The sequence below is a fragment of the Cololabis saira genome, chromosome 16 (genome assembly GCF_033807715.1).
Source record: "Cololabis saira isolate AMF1-May2022 chromosome 16, fColSai1.1, whole genome shotgun sequence".
Lineage (NCBI taxonomy): Eukaryota > Metazoa > Chordata > Actinopteri > Beloniformes > Belonidae > Cololabis > Cololabis saira.
Genome location: NC_084602.1, coordinates 13,101,850 through 13,117,438, shown reverse-complemented (window position 1 = coordinate 13,117,438; position 15,589 = coordinate 13,101,850). Strand labels below are relative to the sequence as shown.

The 15,589-nt window shown below is 39.1% G+C and overlaps 2 protein-coding genes across 2 annotated transcripts in view; one reads left to right on the top strand and one right to left on the bottom strand.

The window, feature by feature from the left end:
• fyna (FYN proto-oncogene, Src family tyrosine kinase a) overlaps window positions 1-3,337 on the bottom strand; it is a 28,400-nt gene extending 25,063 nt beyond the window's left edge. The window contains exon 1 of the mRNA XM_061742862.1: window positions 3,178-3,337. The gene's annotated coding sequence lies outside the window, so the exon portion shown is untranslated. The remainder of the gene's footprint in view (window positions 1-3,177) is intronic.
• Window positions 3,338-7,754: 4,417 nt separating this feature from the next.
• marcksb (myristoylated alanine-rich protein kinase C substrate b) lies at window positions 7,755-10,707 on the top strand. Its single transcript, XM_061743990.1, has 2 exons — window positions 7,755-8,127; window positions 9,149-10,707. Exons 1-2 carry the CDS (start codon window positions 8,032-8,034, stop codon window positions 9,746-9,748), a joined length of 696 nt encoding a protein of 231 aa, XP_061599974.1. The 5' UTR covers window positions 7,755-8,031; the 3' UTR covers window positions 9,749-10,707.
• The last annotated feature ends 4,882 nt before the right edge of the window (window positions 10,708-15,589 follow it).

Here is a 15,589-nt window from a genome sequence, read left to right as displayed (position 1 = left end):
GGAACAAGGGCTAAATATCTTCCTTACCCCAATTTTTTTTTAAACTCTTTTTTGATTCATCTACTTTCACAATTTTGTCCAATATTTGTTAGCAAAATGTAGCGCAACTATTGAAAATAATAATAAAGATATTCCAAATAAACCTAAGAAGTTAAAACCAGCCAGTGTTTAAAACTGCTGATATTGGTTTCCGATTGCCGATGATGATGCTTTTGATGCTTACAGGATGCTAATGATGGAAAACAATATATATATATATACACACAGGACTGTCTCAGAAAATTAGAATATTGTGATAAAGTTATTTATTTTCTGTAATTTAATTACAAAAACAAAAATGTCATACATTCTGAATTCATTACAAATCAACTGAAATATTGCAAGCCTTTTATTATTTTAATATTGCTGATTATGGTTTACAGTTTAAGATTAAGATTCCCAGAATATTCTAATTTTTTTAGATAGGATATTTGAGTTTTCTTAAGCTGTAAGCCATGATCAGCAATATTAAAATAATAAAAGGCTTGCAATATTTCAGTTGATTTGTAATGAATCCAGAATGTAAGATATTTTTGCATTACAGAAAATAAAAGGACTTTATCACAATATTCTTATTTTCTGAGACAGTCCTGTATATATATTATTTTATTTTTTTTGGTTTTTGAAACTAGAGTGATAAACTAAGAAACTATACTTAAATACTCATTGAAAGTGGACTGTCCCCAAGAATAAGATAATGTCAGTGCTGAACCTCCTACACTCATCCCACTCACATCATACATTAACCTTATTCACATCCAAAATTCTACTTTTTTGTTCATTTGACAAAGAGCAAAAGAGCAACATTTTAACTTGTGCGTCATTTAAATGCAGGCGAAGCACACTGCCCCGTTCACTGGCTTTGGTACAACACTGACAGCCTCCTCCTTATGGCTGCCATTCTCTGAATAGTTACAACATTTGCTTGTCTCGGACAACCGAGTTCATTCAGTGAATCAACAACAAGACAATGGTCACTTTTCTCTTCGCCTCAAGATTATGACCACAATGAAATGTCGTGTTAGAGCATTCAAAGCATTCTTCATGCTCTGAATGAACAGAGCCAGTTAGAAAACCCACAGCTGAGCTTCATACAGTATGTGGCTTTAAGCCTAACAGCGTTTTAGTGTCACAATGTTCTTAGTTGAGTGTGTTGAGTCATGTTGTTAAATCACTGAGCCCATTGTAAATATCCATTCAGTCAGTGAGACTTGTGCCTAGTAGATGAACGCTTTCCAAATGGGAGGAAAGACAAATTAGACAGAGAAAAAAAGATTCCAGGAAGCAGGAGCAGGCTTTTTCTTTGACAGTCAGGCATGTGCTTGAGTTTTAAGGTTTCTTTCCAAATCTTGTGCCAGTGGAAGGCAATGGCCAGTGTAAAAGTCTGCTGGAAATAATAATGGCTCTGCAGCGACGGATGGAAGAGCTTTCCTTGAACTGTATCACAGCTGAGTTGATGAAAAGTACAAACCAAAGCATGAGCCACAAATCGTACAAATGCTCAAACGAGAAAAAGAAAAGCAATTTACTGAGCACTTTTTTTTGTTGACTATGTTGTATTGAAATTTTCTGTCGATCTCTGCTTTCCATCACCTGAAATAAAATATGTTTGGGTAAAAAAATAAAGATTTGAACGTGTTAGATGGGAGCCTTTACACCGTCCCATTGTCATAAGTAGGACTCAAACTCCTATTTATATTTGTTACAAAAATACTCTTGAAACAGTCATAGATTCATAATTTTTTTGTATTTTTGGGGGAGGAGAGTCAAAGTGGAAATTTTTGATTCATCTGGCAGTTTGTAAAGACAAAAGTCGTGTTGCTCTATTGAGTAAATGCTGTAGTTTTTACTTAAAATATGTAATTAAGCGATAGGTTATGTTCCTGATTAATATACTCATAAGACATAAAAAAGATAGATAATTGTATCTATCCATCCATCCATCCATCCATCCATCCATCCATCCATCCATCTCAAGAGCAACATCTTTATTACAGAGTAGAAAAAAAAAGAAGAAAACAATTAAATGCAACATTTGATGGGCATCTTCAAAAATTGATTGATGATGAATTGCTTATGGAAAAAAAAAGTTCAAGAACTTAATAAACTGTTCAAAATCCCAAGCAATCAAAGCAATCAACACTTACCCTGTCAAATATCAATACTTTAATCTAAAGGCAAACCAGCCCATGGGCAGTATGTGTGATATATAGGTTTAATTGTATGGACAGAGGGGGGCCTGGAGGGAAATGTGCATGCTCCATGGACCACAATATGCAACTCCTTTCATTGAAATGTGACATATCACGCACAACAATTGTGCATTCACTCGTGGACAGGCTGAACACGCACAGCTTCGGGGTGCTGAGTGAACATTTTTCAGCCAACACACCAACTATTCCCCAACTTATCGCACATGGGTAACACTAGGCTCCCAGCTACACACACACAGAGCATCATCTGTCTTTGCCTGTAAGATGGATGGCTGCACCTCCAGACGCACGAGGATAACCAGATGAAAAGGCAGTTTTAATGGTCTTTTTTGTGTGTTTGTTTGCTTTTTGACAACGTGGCAATTTAATGATCTCAAAGAATGTGATCATTAATTTAGTGGGTGATCAATAGGAGGGTGTCTGCGGGTCGTTGTGGCTGTTGTATGCACGGCCTCAGTGGTCAGCTCTGCTCTGCAACCCCATCCATCCATCCCTGCTGCTGCTGCTGCTGCTGCTGCTGCAGCACTAAAGCCCCCTAAAGGATGATTTATGGTTCCGCGTTACACCGACGCAGAGCCTACGGCGTAGGGTACGCGGCGACGCGCACCCTACGGCGTAGGCTCTGCGTCGATTTAACGCAGAGCCATTATTCAGGCTTAAACATCACCCACTATCACCGATCCTTTTCTACGATGTTTTCATTCCCTGGGAGAAAGTTATCTATTAATAATAATAATTCACACCTGCAGGGGGAAAAAAAAACTAGGATGAAAAAAATGACTTGATGATAGCGACTGAAACGCGTTATTTATCTCCTCTGCTCCCTCCCGAGATGGATTCAGCCCACAGTGCGAAATAGGGGACACGGAGGGTGCACTGATTTGATTTCACCACATGAAGAAAAAAAGAGAAAAATCAAGCTTACCGCAGAAAATCAAGATTAATCCATCGGAGTTTTCAGGGGGACCTTTGTGGAGGAATTCGCTGGTGCTTTCTCCTCCCTGCCTGTGTCTTTTCTTCGCTCAGAGGGAGCAGCGGGGGGAGAGCGTCCCTGCTGATGCCGGAGCGCCTGTCGCCGCCGTGTGTACAGATGACGGCGATGGCGGACCGCGTCAACGCCAGGGTCTCAGCGACGCCCGCTTCCGGGGAAGCTTTTCAAAATAAACCAAAACTTTTGCTGCTATATATTTTTGTCAATTTAGAATATGCTAGTACAAACATGAATTTGATTTGATTTTCTGAATGAATCAAAATCTATGTATCCTTACTAAAACCCACCAAAACTTTTTTTTTTTTACTTTTTTTTGTTGGTAGTTGGTAAAAGTTGGTAAAAACCTAAAGCATATATATGCATTTTAATATATGTATTTTTTTTTAAATATATAAGTACATGAGTACAAATCTTAATCTTAAACTGTAAACCATAATCAGCAATATTAAAATAATAAAAGGCTTGCAATATTTCAGTTGATTTGTAATGAATCCAGAATGTAATTGCATTACAGAAAATAAAGAACTTTATCACAATATTCAAATTTACAGTCCTGTATATAGTCCTGTATATACACTGAATCAATTTAAGATATATCATATATAATTTTAATTTGTTTTAAAAAAAAAAATATATATATATATATATATATATATACACACACATATACACCCATATACATTTTTTTATAATTAATACATCAGCAAAACTTTTAAATACTTTTATGATAAACACTTCAACTAATCATAAGAAAAATCTCCCAATTGCATTTATTTTGGTGAGTAAGGGTTGTCCGTGCGGAGCGGTTGTTCCTTGCGGGTAACGTTTCCACATTGACGCAAGAGATTTGATTGACATCGGCTTCCTCCAATTGAAAATTACAATATAGAAATGGGGCGGGGTGTCTCTTGGTCTTAGGGTGCTGAAGTGAAAAACAGGGAGGCTGGTTGTTTTTGTTAGGACATCCTGAGTGCTCTGGGCAGTGTCAAAATTCATTTTTTATTTTTAATCCAGACATTTTCACCCAGAGTCTAAACAAACATGAGCTTGGGCCTTGTATTTTTTTCTTCTTCTAAATAACCCTTTAATTTCTTTTGAATCTATTTTCCTGTTTTCATTAAGAAGTGAAATCACCTGTTTCTTGTTTGTTCCTTTTCAAAACTGTATGACAGATCACAAACATCAAAGAAGGACTGTTGCAGCAATTTAACCCCAAAGGAATTCTGATTCTAAACAGGTTTTTCTTGCGTGATACAGAAAACTTGACAAAGGAGAGCCTTTGTGGAAAACTTAGGGTTGAAATGAAACATTTATCAGTACACTGACGGACAAGCCTTCCTCTCTTGTCTAACAGTGTTACTTTGTTCAACTTAATGAGCATGGAAGTTAATTCAAACATTTCCAAGCATGAAATCATGAATAACTGTGTCTATCTGACCCTTATTTACTTAATCATCCATAATTTATTTATGTAAGTTGTGAGTTTTTACAGTAAAGAAACATTCTGAATCCCTGCCAATAGAATACAATACAGCTACCAGCTGTCTTGCATTCACGCCCAAATAGTGTAACATTTACAGAATTATAATCTTCTTCCACTCAATGGTTTGTAAGGATACTCTCACACTGCAGACACTGGGAACAAGATTACCAAACCTGCTATTCAGGTCATCACTCAGCATGTGTACTTGGGGCCAAAGTCAAATATAAATATCCTTAAAAAATAGGGACCAAATATGCGATCATGCATGGGTTCCATCTTGGTTGGCCCCATGCTTGCCGTGGTCGTACTCGGTTGATAGATGAGTCTGGGCCCAGACTGTGTTTTATCTGAGTCTCACTTGGGCCACATAAGCAGACCCAAGTGGGCAGTTGACATAGGGAATCAGTGTGGGCAAATCCATGTACCATTTTCCCACCTATTTCCTTCTACGGTAATTGTTTTTTTTTTTTTTTTTTATCTCAAATGGGCCCCACTCACAAATGTTGCCTGGGGATCTACCAGATCACTAAGGCCACAACACAGAATATTTCCTTTGGATTCAAATTAATTACCACAAGATTTTCCCTATATGTGCAATGTGATGTCTTTAAAGACTTTCAGATAATAGTGACCTGCTTAGCTCTCTCATATTTTCCTACAACGTTTCACCTAGTCATCTAGTCTTTGAGCTAATTTTCAAATTGTGGATTTGTGAAAAACAATACACAGTTGTTAGAAGACTTCCAGTAACTATGAACTCCTGTTTTTTCCTGATAGCAGGGAAAAGGAAACTGTGAGACCCAGACGACACCTAAACAAATTTTCCTGAGAAGGAAAATTATCCAATATTTAAACATGGAACAAAATCATGTGTCCTGCTTAAATCCACTTATGATTGTAGTTTTCTGTTATTTCACTAATCATTACTAATTGTTACAGCTTCATCCAGAGAATTTTGGTTTGATGTGAATGTGTAGCCCACTTGGATGCCCTCTGCAGACCTTTTCAACTCTATATATTTGTGCTTGTCTGAATATTATATGTTTAAATGATGCATGTTTTACTTAGCTAATGAAAAAAAGGGTATGTTTTCCTTTAAACCAGCCCATGCTCTTCCTCCTTTGTACCAGGTTTACATGTTTACTGCAGCCTGCTATGATAATAACAGCTTTGTTTTGAATCAGAATATTACAACAATGAACTTGGCCTGGTTAACATGCAAAGAGGGGCGCCTGTGAAAGAAGTCACCCTAATCCTCAGTCTGCCGTGTGTGTAGTGGCGGTGTCATTTGGAGCTCACCCTCACCCGGCTTCTCCACAACCACGGCTCGCGATCATTAAAGCTCTCACCAAACTAATGTGAAGCTTTTTTCCTCGCAGCCATTTTGAACTGGTAACCATGGAGATGTGGGTCATGCAGTGATGGAAGAGAAGGGCGACTTGTGGCTGGTGGTGGAGTGAGAGCACTGCAGGCTGGCGGAGCAGACAGCACAAGCAGCAGAGAGCCATAAACTCTCATTATATCTGGGTCACTGGGATGCTCCAGCTGCAGGACGCAGACAAGACACTATTATGCAAGAAGACATATGAGGGAGTTTATGGATGCAGGGGCTTATAGTTACAGGGGAGGTCTGTTTACACAGAAGAGCATATGTCAGGAGGATGCCCTGATAATATAACACAAGCCCAGATGAGCTGTGTGTGCTTAGTCCATTCACCCGTCTGACAACATAATGTGGTTTTGCCAGCAGCACCTATGAACTCAAAATGTTTAAAGTACAAGCTACAGGTTTCACTGTTGTAGACAAAAAAATACAGTTAAAACACTAGATTTAGTAGACAGATAACTCATTCGGCCAATTAACGACTCTTAAGGTCTTCTGCAAAGGTTAAAATTGAACCATTTCAATTGACATAAACTGTTTTTCAGCACACTATCCCATCAATGTGTGCAATTGATGTTTTATTTAGCTTAGAGACAGACATATTCCTTTATTTTTTGTTCGTATGGTAAAAAGGCTGGAAAATAAATATGAATGCCATTAAAATGTTGATTAAACAAGAAGACTTATAGTGCTTACCATTGCACAGTTTTTGATTGATTGAAATCTTTATTTCGAGCATATTAAATAAAAAAGAAAAACAATTACACAAAACATCAGAAAAGAATACAGAGAAACATTAATTAAATAAAATCAAAGGGAAATAAACCTTCATGCCCGAAAAGGAGTAGGAGGAGGAAGTAAAAAACTTATGAGGTCCTACCCCTTGTTTCTTTTTCAATTTTGCTTGAATACAAAATAAAAATAAATATAAATAAATATAACAGCAAGCTTTACTTTCTCAAAAAATATTTTTATTTTATTACTTTACAAAATTATTACAGCACTTCATTGCAATATTATACCTGAGCATTCTAAATATTATACCTGAGCATTCTAAATATAAATATACTTGAGCATTATAAATAAATGATATAAATAAATGATATACCAGAGCACTTATAAATAATATACCTATACAACATCAGTTCTTTGTGTGTGTGTTATTTTTATAACTACAAACGAGACTATTGAACTTAGATAAAGGATTAATGGCAAAAAGATTCCAGTACAGAGAATAACTCTCATTCTCATTACAAAAAGTGGTTCAAGCTGGTGGATGACTGCTCATACAAAAACAAGTATGTATAAAGAAGCAAATCCATTTCCACATCTCATGTACATTTGCTCAGTTCTGATTCAGGGACTAACTTGAGGCCCCTGTAGGCGGTGCGGATGAGAATATTGATGGAGCTTTAAAACTGTGAGAGAGACAACGCAGTTCTCAAACATTAAAAATCAAGTTAGTCCAGTGAGCCGTGTGTGTAGAAAGTTGCAGGCCATATTGCTGGTGTCTGCTATTGTCCTGCTCCTGCTCCGCGACCTCCCCGCTCCGCCGATCCCGGCCTTCCCATTGGCTGAGACGCTGCCGCTGTGACGTCACAGGCCCAGCACCCACTCATCAGCGGGCTGGGGCGTTGTACTCCGCATCTCATTTGCGGCTGGGGCCAATTTCTCCATCTACAAACTCCGGTCGAAGGGAAAAAAAAAAAATATTGGAAGCGTTTTCTTTCGCACCTTTCCTTGCATTTCCAACCGCTCATTAGTTTCTTTGCGGTCGTTTTGATCTCGAGTCGGTTCCCGGGCTTCGGTCGCACCCGGAGGCGTCGGCGTTCCTTGAATATTTTGTGCAGGAAGCTTTGCGGTCTTTGTTCATTCATTTGATCGGTTGGGCTCCCCTTTGTTGGAACACACAAAAAAAAGCATGGGAGCACAAATCTCCAAAAGCGCTGCAAAAGGCGAGGCTACGGTCGAAAATGCAGCAGAAGGTGCAGCTGTTGCAGCGAAGACAAATGGGCAGGTAAAGTGTGCTTTTAATAATTTAGCTCCTAATTGCTCACATGGAATTTCGTCTCAATTTAGCAATGTGTTGCGTCAATGGCGTGCTCCGTGCTCCCTGTAGCGCATCCCCACGCTCACCGGCTTTCAGGGAAAGTGGCCACATGTAGCCCCATTTTCCACAGAGTTCATTGATAGTATTAGTTTTGCATAACATTGCTGAACACCAAATTTATCCCTGAACTCTTTTATTACATTTCTTCCCCGAAAGGGTTTCTATTGATGCAAATGGTTTACTTCACCCCCTTTTTTTTTTTTTTTTTTTAAACATGCATGGCTGCAGCTGCATATCTAAATCTGTGGTTGACTTATATTAAATAATTAACCAGTTGATATTTAATTCTTTTTTTTTTTTTTAAGGTTTACTGGAAAGATGAGGTGTTTTTGTGTATGTTTTCTCTTTGGCTCATTGGGGTGAATTGTTTGCAGTACATGGTTGTGGTGGCCCTCGCCGTGGCATGGCCATTTTAAAAAAACGGCACCACGCCTTTGTTGTCAGGGTTCAAGAGAAGAGCCACGTTTTTGGACACTCACCACACGACTAAACGAGACAATTATAGAGAAAAATAATACAATAAGAAAAAAAATGCATCCAAATTAATATTATTAATCTTGTTTGTCTTCATATTTCTACAAAGGAGAGAGGAAAAAATATAAATTCCTATGTTGTTTCCAGCGACTTCACTCGGGACTCCCTCTAGTGGATCTCGGTGGTACTGCAGTCTGAAGTGGCCTACCACTGAATGACAGGGATTTGTCGTCACTCTCCTAGTAACAGATGTTGCTGCAGTTTTGGGGCTTTTTTCTTGCTTTCTTAGTGGGTATTACTATGATGTGAGGTCTTATTAAATATCCCAGTACTGCCGTTGAAAGCCATGAATGCATATTCAGTTATAGGGAAATGTTCAGCTTCAGTTGCATCACAAAACGGCTATATGCATGCTTAAAGATAACTCCTTTTTTTATTTTGTGTTTTGTTACAGGAGAACGGTCATGCCAAGAGCAATGGCGATGCCTCTCCTGCTGCAGAAGAAGCCAACAAAGCTGACGTGCAGGCCAATGGAAGCACCCCTACTGAGGAGGCGCCTAAAGAAGAGGCTGAGAAGGTAGAGGGTGCAGAGGCCAACGGAGAGAAAGAGTCAGCCGTTGCAAATGGAGAGGGTTCTGCTAAGCCGGAGGAAGGCACCCCATCCACCAGCGAAGATGGCAAGCAGAAGAAAAAGCGCTTCTCTTTCAAGAAGCCCTCCTTCAAGCTTGGTGGCTTCTCCTTCAAGAAAACCAAGAAGGAGTCTGAAGAGGCGGCTGAGGATGCAGCAGCAGCAGCGGGAGAGACAGCTGAAGGAGAGAAGCCGGCAGAGGAGGCAGCTACTGAAGAGGCCAAACCAGCCGAGGGTGGCGAGGAGAATGAGGAGAAGAAGGAGGCGGCAGTGGCGACCAAGGAGCCCGCAGCTGAGGAGCCCAAGGCCGAAGAGGTGAAGGCAGAGGAAGCTGCTGCTGCGGCGGGAGAGGAGAAACCGGCTGAAGCCTCACCCACCGAGCCAGAGGCCGCAGCCAGTCCAGAGGCCACAGCGGCCGCTGAGTAATCCTGCTTAAAAAAGATGCCGAAATGAAGGAGAAGATGTAGCCTGTCTGAAGAAATGCGAGGACTTGTCTAAAACCAGGGATTTTGTTTTGTTTTGTTTTTTTGTTAACTACTCTGCAACCATCTCATCCATAATGACTGCAATGTCCCTGGCGGTGATGGACAGGAGGTGCAGTTAGAGAGTGTGCTGCTTCCTCACTGCTAAATGGTGCTTGCATTTTTGTCATGGGTGAGTGTGAAAGTGCGACTGTGAGTGGGATATCTTTTTTTTATATATAATTTTTTTTTTTCGTATATGATTTTCATGACATGTTGCTGAATTTGACATATATTTAATCACAGTATTTGGTGCTGAGCAACTGGATGTAGCAGCTAAAGCTGTGTCTGCAAGATCTGACACTTTGTGATATTTAAAGGGAAATTCCTTATCCAAGTCTTACATGTTGTCTTTGCAGTGCACAGTTGTTTACAACTCTTAAGCTCGACGCTCCTGTGGACACAAACCATTCCTGAACTAGTTTTAGTTAACTGTCAAAAAAAAAAAATAGGTGCTCATCACTTAGATTTCCACCATTTCAATAATTCTGTAGTAATGCACGTTGTATAGACTTTGATATTTCTGGTTTTATGACTGAGATGTACCTAATGATTGAAGTTTTTAACTGATTACCCATTGTAAATGAAGTTTTCTTGTTTTTTCACCATTTGTAAGATTGAATAAAATTGGGAGATGTTTTAAGCAGATCTCGCATCAAGCTGTGATAACTACAACACCACCTTAAATCTACACAAGAAAGCACACAATGTCAGCGTTGGGAATGCGGTCTTCAAACTGCATTTCTGTCTGTATATAATGAGGCTCAACTTACTCAATATGGAATGTAACATTGCCTACAAACTGGTTACAAGGTGTTTTAGTCTTTTCTGTGAGTTCTCTTGAATAAAGCAGTCAAGTGTGAATTGGCACTGTGAGCTTATTTATTCATCTAAGCTGTGACTTCTGTTTGCTGAAGAAAATGGGAGGCGAGTCCGGTGTTGAGTCTGAGATCAGCAGTTGGATGTTTTTTTTCCTTCACAGCACCCTCCTGTGGATCACTGGAGAAAAGGCAGTATTCCCACTTGTTCATGTGTGCACAAACAGTTTTACACTAATCCGAAATGAAACGCAGCCTTCATCTACTTACAGGTTGTGTAATTAAAACCATAAAACAATTAGACAGCTGTTTATTTTCTGCGCCGTCAAAATTGGAAACAAAAATGAAACTGCTGCATTTCTTAACTGCAGACTGGCACATCCAAATCCCAGTTTTACAATCTGAATCTGAAGACTTTATTAATCCCTGGGGGGGAAATTGAGTTGTAGCAGCAACAAGAAGTGAAAACACAAGCAATAATGAAAATGCATTCACATTTCTTTAGCTGAATTAGATGAAAATAGATTGAAATATGCTTGTTACCCAATGGTGTTTTTTTAATTTGAGAAATTATGGACTAGGTCTGACCCACAGCATATTTCCATGAGGACAAGTTTTTTTTTGTCTCAGCTTGGTTTGGTTCTATAAATAGGTATTATGAAATGGGATTTTTTTCAGATACCTCATGATCTGGTGTGTATGGCAAACGGCTTCAGCGCAGACCTAACGGATGCTTGGGCTCACCATTGACATGTTGGGATTCGTTCTACGAAACCTCAAAACCCCATAAAAACAGAATCTTTTTAAGAATTGAGGTTGCTGCAGACTACTCCAGGGTGTTTTTAGCGGTCTGCAGCTGTGTTCATGTTCATTTCAAACCCATCTATTTCCTTTTGCACCCAGTTTAACCCTGTGTACATCAGCTCTGGACACCGCAAGAAGGGTGTGCTTTACACATAATATTTCTATTTCTGCTTCCTGGTTTCCTCGTCCAGCTTTGTCAGGTTGTTGAGGTATTTCCTGCCCGGTTTTGGCCCCCACTGTGCCTCTTATGCGGAAATAACTCATCATGCCTCGCGTCAATCCATCCTTAAAACTGTCGACTGCCTTTTTGCTTTGCTTATTTCTTTGTAAGTGCAAAAATGTACAGACAAGATGCCAGGTGAGGCTGCAAACTAAAATATATAAAGTGTCAGCATGTAATTTTGGGGCAGAGTTTATAGATTCAACCAGAGGTAGCTCTCCATCTGCACTCCTGGCCATCCCACCTCGTGCACAAGCCACAGCTCTTCCCTGAGTGGCAGCGGCTTCAGATGGCAATCCCAGCGGTTTCCTTCAACCAGCTTCCTTTCTCCTCTGTGCCTGGGGCCTCTCACCTAACCACCGTCTCGCCCTCACTCCCAAAGAAGATGAAACATCTGCTGCCTCGCCAAACAACCCTGTCTCTCATCCCACACCCAAGTTATTTTCTGCGCAGCCACACTCAGACTTGCATGGTAGAGTAACCTTTGTAAACGTTGTCTCCAGGGCAGGCAAACATTTGCCATCTTGTTGGGATGGATGAATATTTTTCAATCTCATCCTCGTCAGTGGCATGAAAAAAGTATGTGAACCACTTACTTAATCATTCAAAAAGATCCACAGAGTGATTATTTTAGTAAAAGATAACTGAAACCAGAATTTTCCACACCTGGAGTCCAATTAATTAAACTAGTGTGGAGGCGTGGTTTAAAGCCCTGATTAATAAAATCATTTTGGAAACATCTGCTGATTTGAAGCATGTCTTGCACAAAAAGATATCTCTGAAGGCATAACAATCAAAATAAGTTGATATACATGCGGCTGAAAAGAGATGTCAGGTCAATAGGTGTTTAGGATTTCGTCATTCCAAAGTTAGACACATTTCTATAGAAGGAGAAATATTTGGTACAGTGGCTACTCGTCCTAGAAGTGGGGGTTCAAGAGGGTTCAGAAAGTACAATAAAAGTGCTCAATGAAGTAAAGAAGAACCTGCAGGGACTGGTCAAGATCTCTGTATATGGATCAGTTCAATTCAATTCAATTTTATTTATATAGCATCTATTACAACAGAAGTTGTCTCTAGGCGCTTTCCAGAGACCCAGACATGACCCAGATCGACCATAAGTCCTGGTAAGGTCAGGAAGTTCTGCTCTCAAAGGGAGAAACAAACTGCATGGATTGAGTTTGCTGAAGAGCTCATTGGGAATCTAAAATATTACTAGGAAAATGTTTTGTGGATAAATGAACCAAAGCTTGAGTTGTTAGGGGACTCCCCAGGGAACACCAAACATGGTATGGTAGAGGGAGCATCATGATATGGGTTTTATTTGTTAGATCAAGGGTGTGGAACATTTGCCATCATGGTCATAAATAATAAAATACATTTCCCAATTGACCAAAACTATCCTGCATCATGAAGTCAGGGTGGCTGTTCCTTTTGGAGTAAACAAATCAGAACCATTAGCAGGGACTATGGAGATGCAGTGGAGTGACCTCAAGATCTGTTCAGACATCTACAAATGTAGTTGAGCTGAAACAGTTCTGGAAGGAGGAAAGGTGGAAATATTCCTGCTGAATGTGTACAGGTCTGATCCAGAGCTGCTGAAAGTATATGCTCAAAGAAACCAGTGGTGCCAAGGGAGGTTTAACCATGGAATCACTTTGTCATTGTCTAACAGATGTGCCCAATAAAGACATGAAAAATTAAAAAAAAAATTTGTACATCTATTATTATCTGTGAAGATCAAATTCCATGTTATGGCTTCAATCAATGCAGAAAACAATTGTGCAGAAAAACAATTGTGACCAGGTGTTAATACACAAGACCCAGAATAAACTGGAGCCAGAGACTGCTATACCAAAAAATATAGATTTTATTTACAATAAATATATGGGATCAAGGCTGCATCATCAGCGTTATCGTTATACATAAGGAGAAACTGTCCCAAAATACGTAGGCAAACACCACTACACACAATCCAAGTCAGCTCAAATCAAAACTGTATGCCACACTCAAGTAAACCTACTCACAGCAAGCTAAGGTGACTCAAACCACACAACAAAGTGCATCTACCAAATGGCTACTCGACCACTCAGTCCCTCCTTTACGCAGCCAAAAGCCCAACATGAAAAATAAATAAACAAAAGATGGCCCCGTTCATTGACTAGTTAAAAGCACAATAAAATATGTTAAGTCTGGGAAAAACAGTGGTTGGCTCCTCCAGTCATTTCCTTGTTTGAAAACTAAAAGAAACAAAAGCACATTAATATACAAAAACAAACTTAAGAGAAACATTCTACAAAACATGTGCAATTTGTATACAAGTAAATATACCTTGCTAGACTGGAACACCGTCCCTTCCCCCAATCAGACATACAGGTGACTGGAATCTGGTTTCTTGGCTGATGTGCAGAAACAATCAGTTTTAGTCCCTCACCAAACATGAAAAATCAAATGAAGCACCAAACAAACGCTACCTTCAGCTGCTCTCCCTCAGGTGTGTCTCAGTGCAGAGAGCTTCACATACTGCTAACCATTTTATACACATTTGCTTATATACTCTACTGAATTATATGCATAATTTACTATATGTGGGCTGCAGAATCCCCATGTATTTAGTGTGCCAGTTGCTGATGTTAAATTATTATTTTCATCTCGAGAAGAGTTCCGCCTCAAATTATTTGAACTGATACATGTAAAGTATCACTATTATTACACTATTATCTTGCAAAATCTCTGCAAAAGGAAACTTGCAAAAGTGCATGTTGAGAAATATTGGATGCATATAGGCCTTATGAGCTATTTAAGTGTTTATCTTCCTCCTTTTTGGGGTTTAGTAATTCACTAGGGAGGGGAGACTCTCATGTAAATGAAGCGATCTTTGATTTAAAGATGTCCCCTGCAGGTCGGGGACAACCTGGCCCCCTGCTCGACCTCCACACAATGTGTCAAGTAACAATATGAGATTCATGAAAATCAAAGCACTTATTATTTTAATCAAAAGCAGTCCAAATTTCAAACTGCACTGTTTCCCATTACAATTGTATTTGACTTCATTTCAATCCTGCTCCAGATTAATCTGCTCACCTGAAACATGCAGCTACAAAGCTGGTGAAAAAAAACTAACAAAAACACAAAAAAAACATTACAACTAAAATATCTCTGTTAAAACCCCATATAAAAAACTGGCACCTCACACAAATTTTTGCATAATGAATAGTTATTACCTGCTTTGGATGAAAATAACCGTTGAAGTGCTTCTGGGAAGTCTGCAGGTAAAAGCAAATATATAATTGTGCTACTTACACAGCCTAATAATAGTTGGTATGACTTGTTTTTTGCTGCATATTAGAGGGGGCTTAAAAGCCTATTTATTCTACATGATTAAATCTTCTCTACAATTTCTTATAATTGTGATTATTATTTCTATTATTAATACCTTTGTGTGGGTTTGAATGTTATTCGTGCAAAATAGAAAAAAGACTCAGGCTTTCCAGAGGACCTGAGATGAGCTAAACGCATTTATCATTTTTTAACATAAAACTGATTGATTCACTCTTGCTTCTGTATTGTCTTTTATTAGTTTGGTTTTTGAATATTTTTGTTAATTATCTTTTGGTGATGTTAAACAAGTACCGACTAACTTGTATTTCCTTGCTTTTGTAGTGTTTTTATTGTGAAAATGGTCGGGGTATTGTTTCTCATACTTAGTGCTTTTCAGTGTGATTTACCATCACACGGTTCACTGCAATGAGAATTTTTTTGTTTCCTTTTAATGGTTTGCTTTTGTTTATTACACAGAAGTAGAAGGCTTGCAGTTGTGGAGGTGGTGGAGTAGCTTTCATCTCCATCTGTTCTCTCTCTGTTTGTTTGTTTCTCTCTCTTCTCTGCGTTGCACCTCTGGTTG

Excerpts from the sequence above, each read along its gene's own strand:
- marcksb (XM_061743990.1), top strand. The coding sequence starts at position 8,032 with ATGGGAGCACAAATCTCCAAAAGCGCTGCAAAAGGCGAGGCTACGGTC. Across the intron at positions 8,128-9,148 it reads CAGCGAAGACAAATGGGCAG|GAGAACGGTCATGCCAAGAG; the intron begins GTAAAGTGTGCT and ends GTTTTGTTACAG.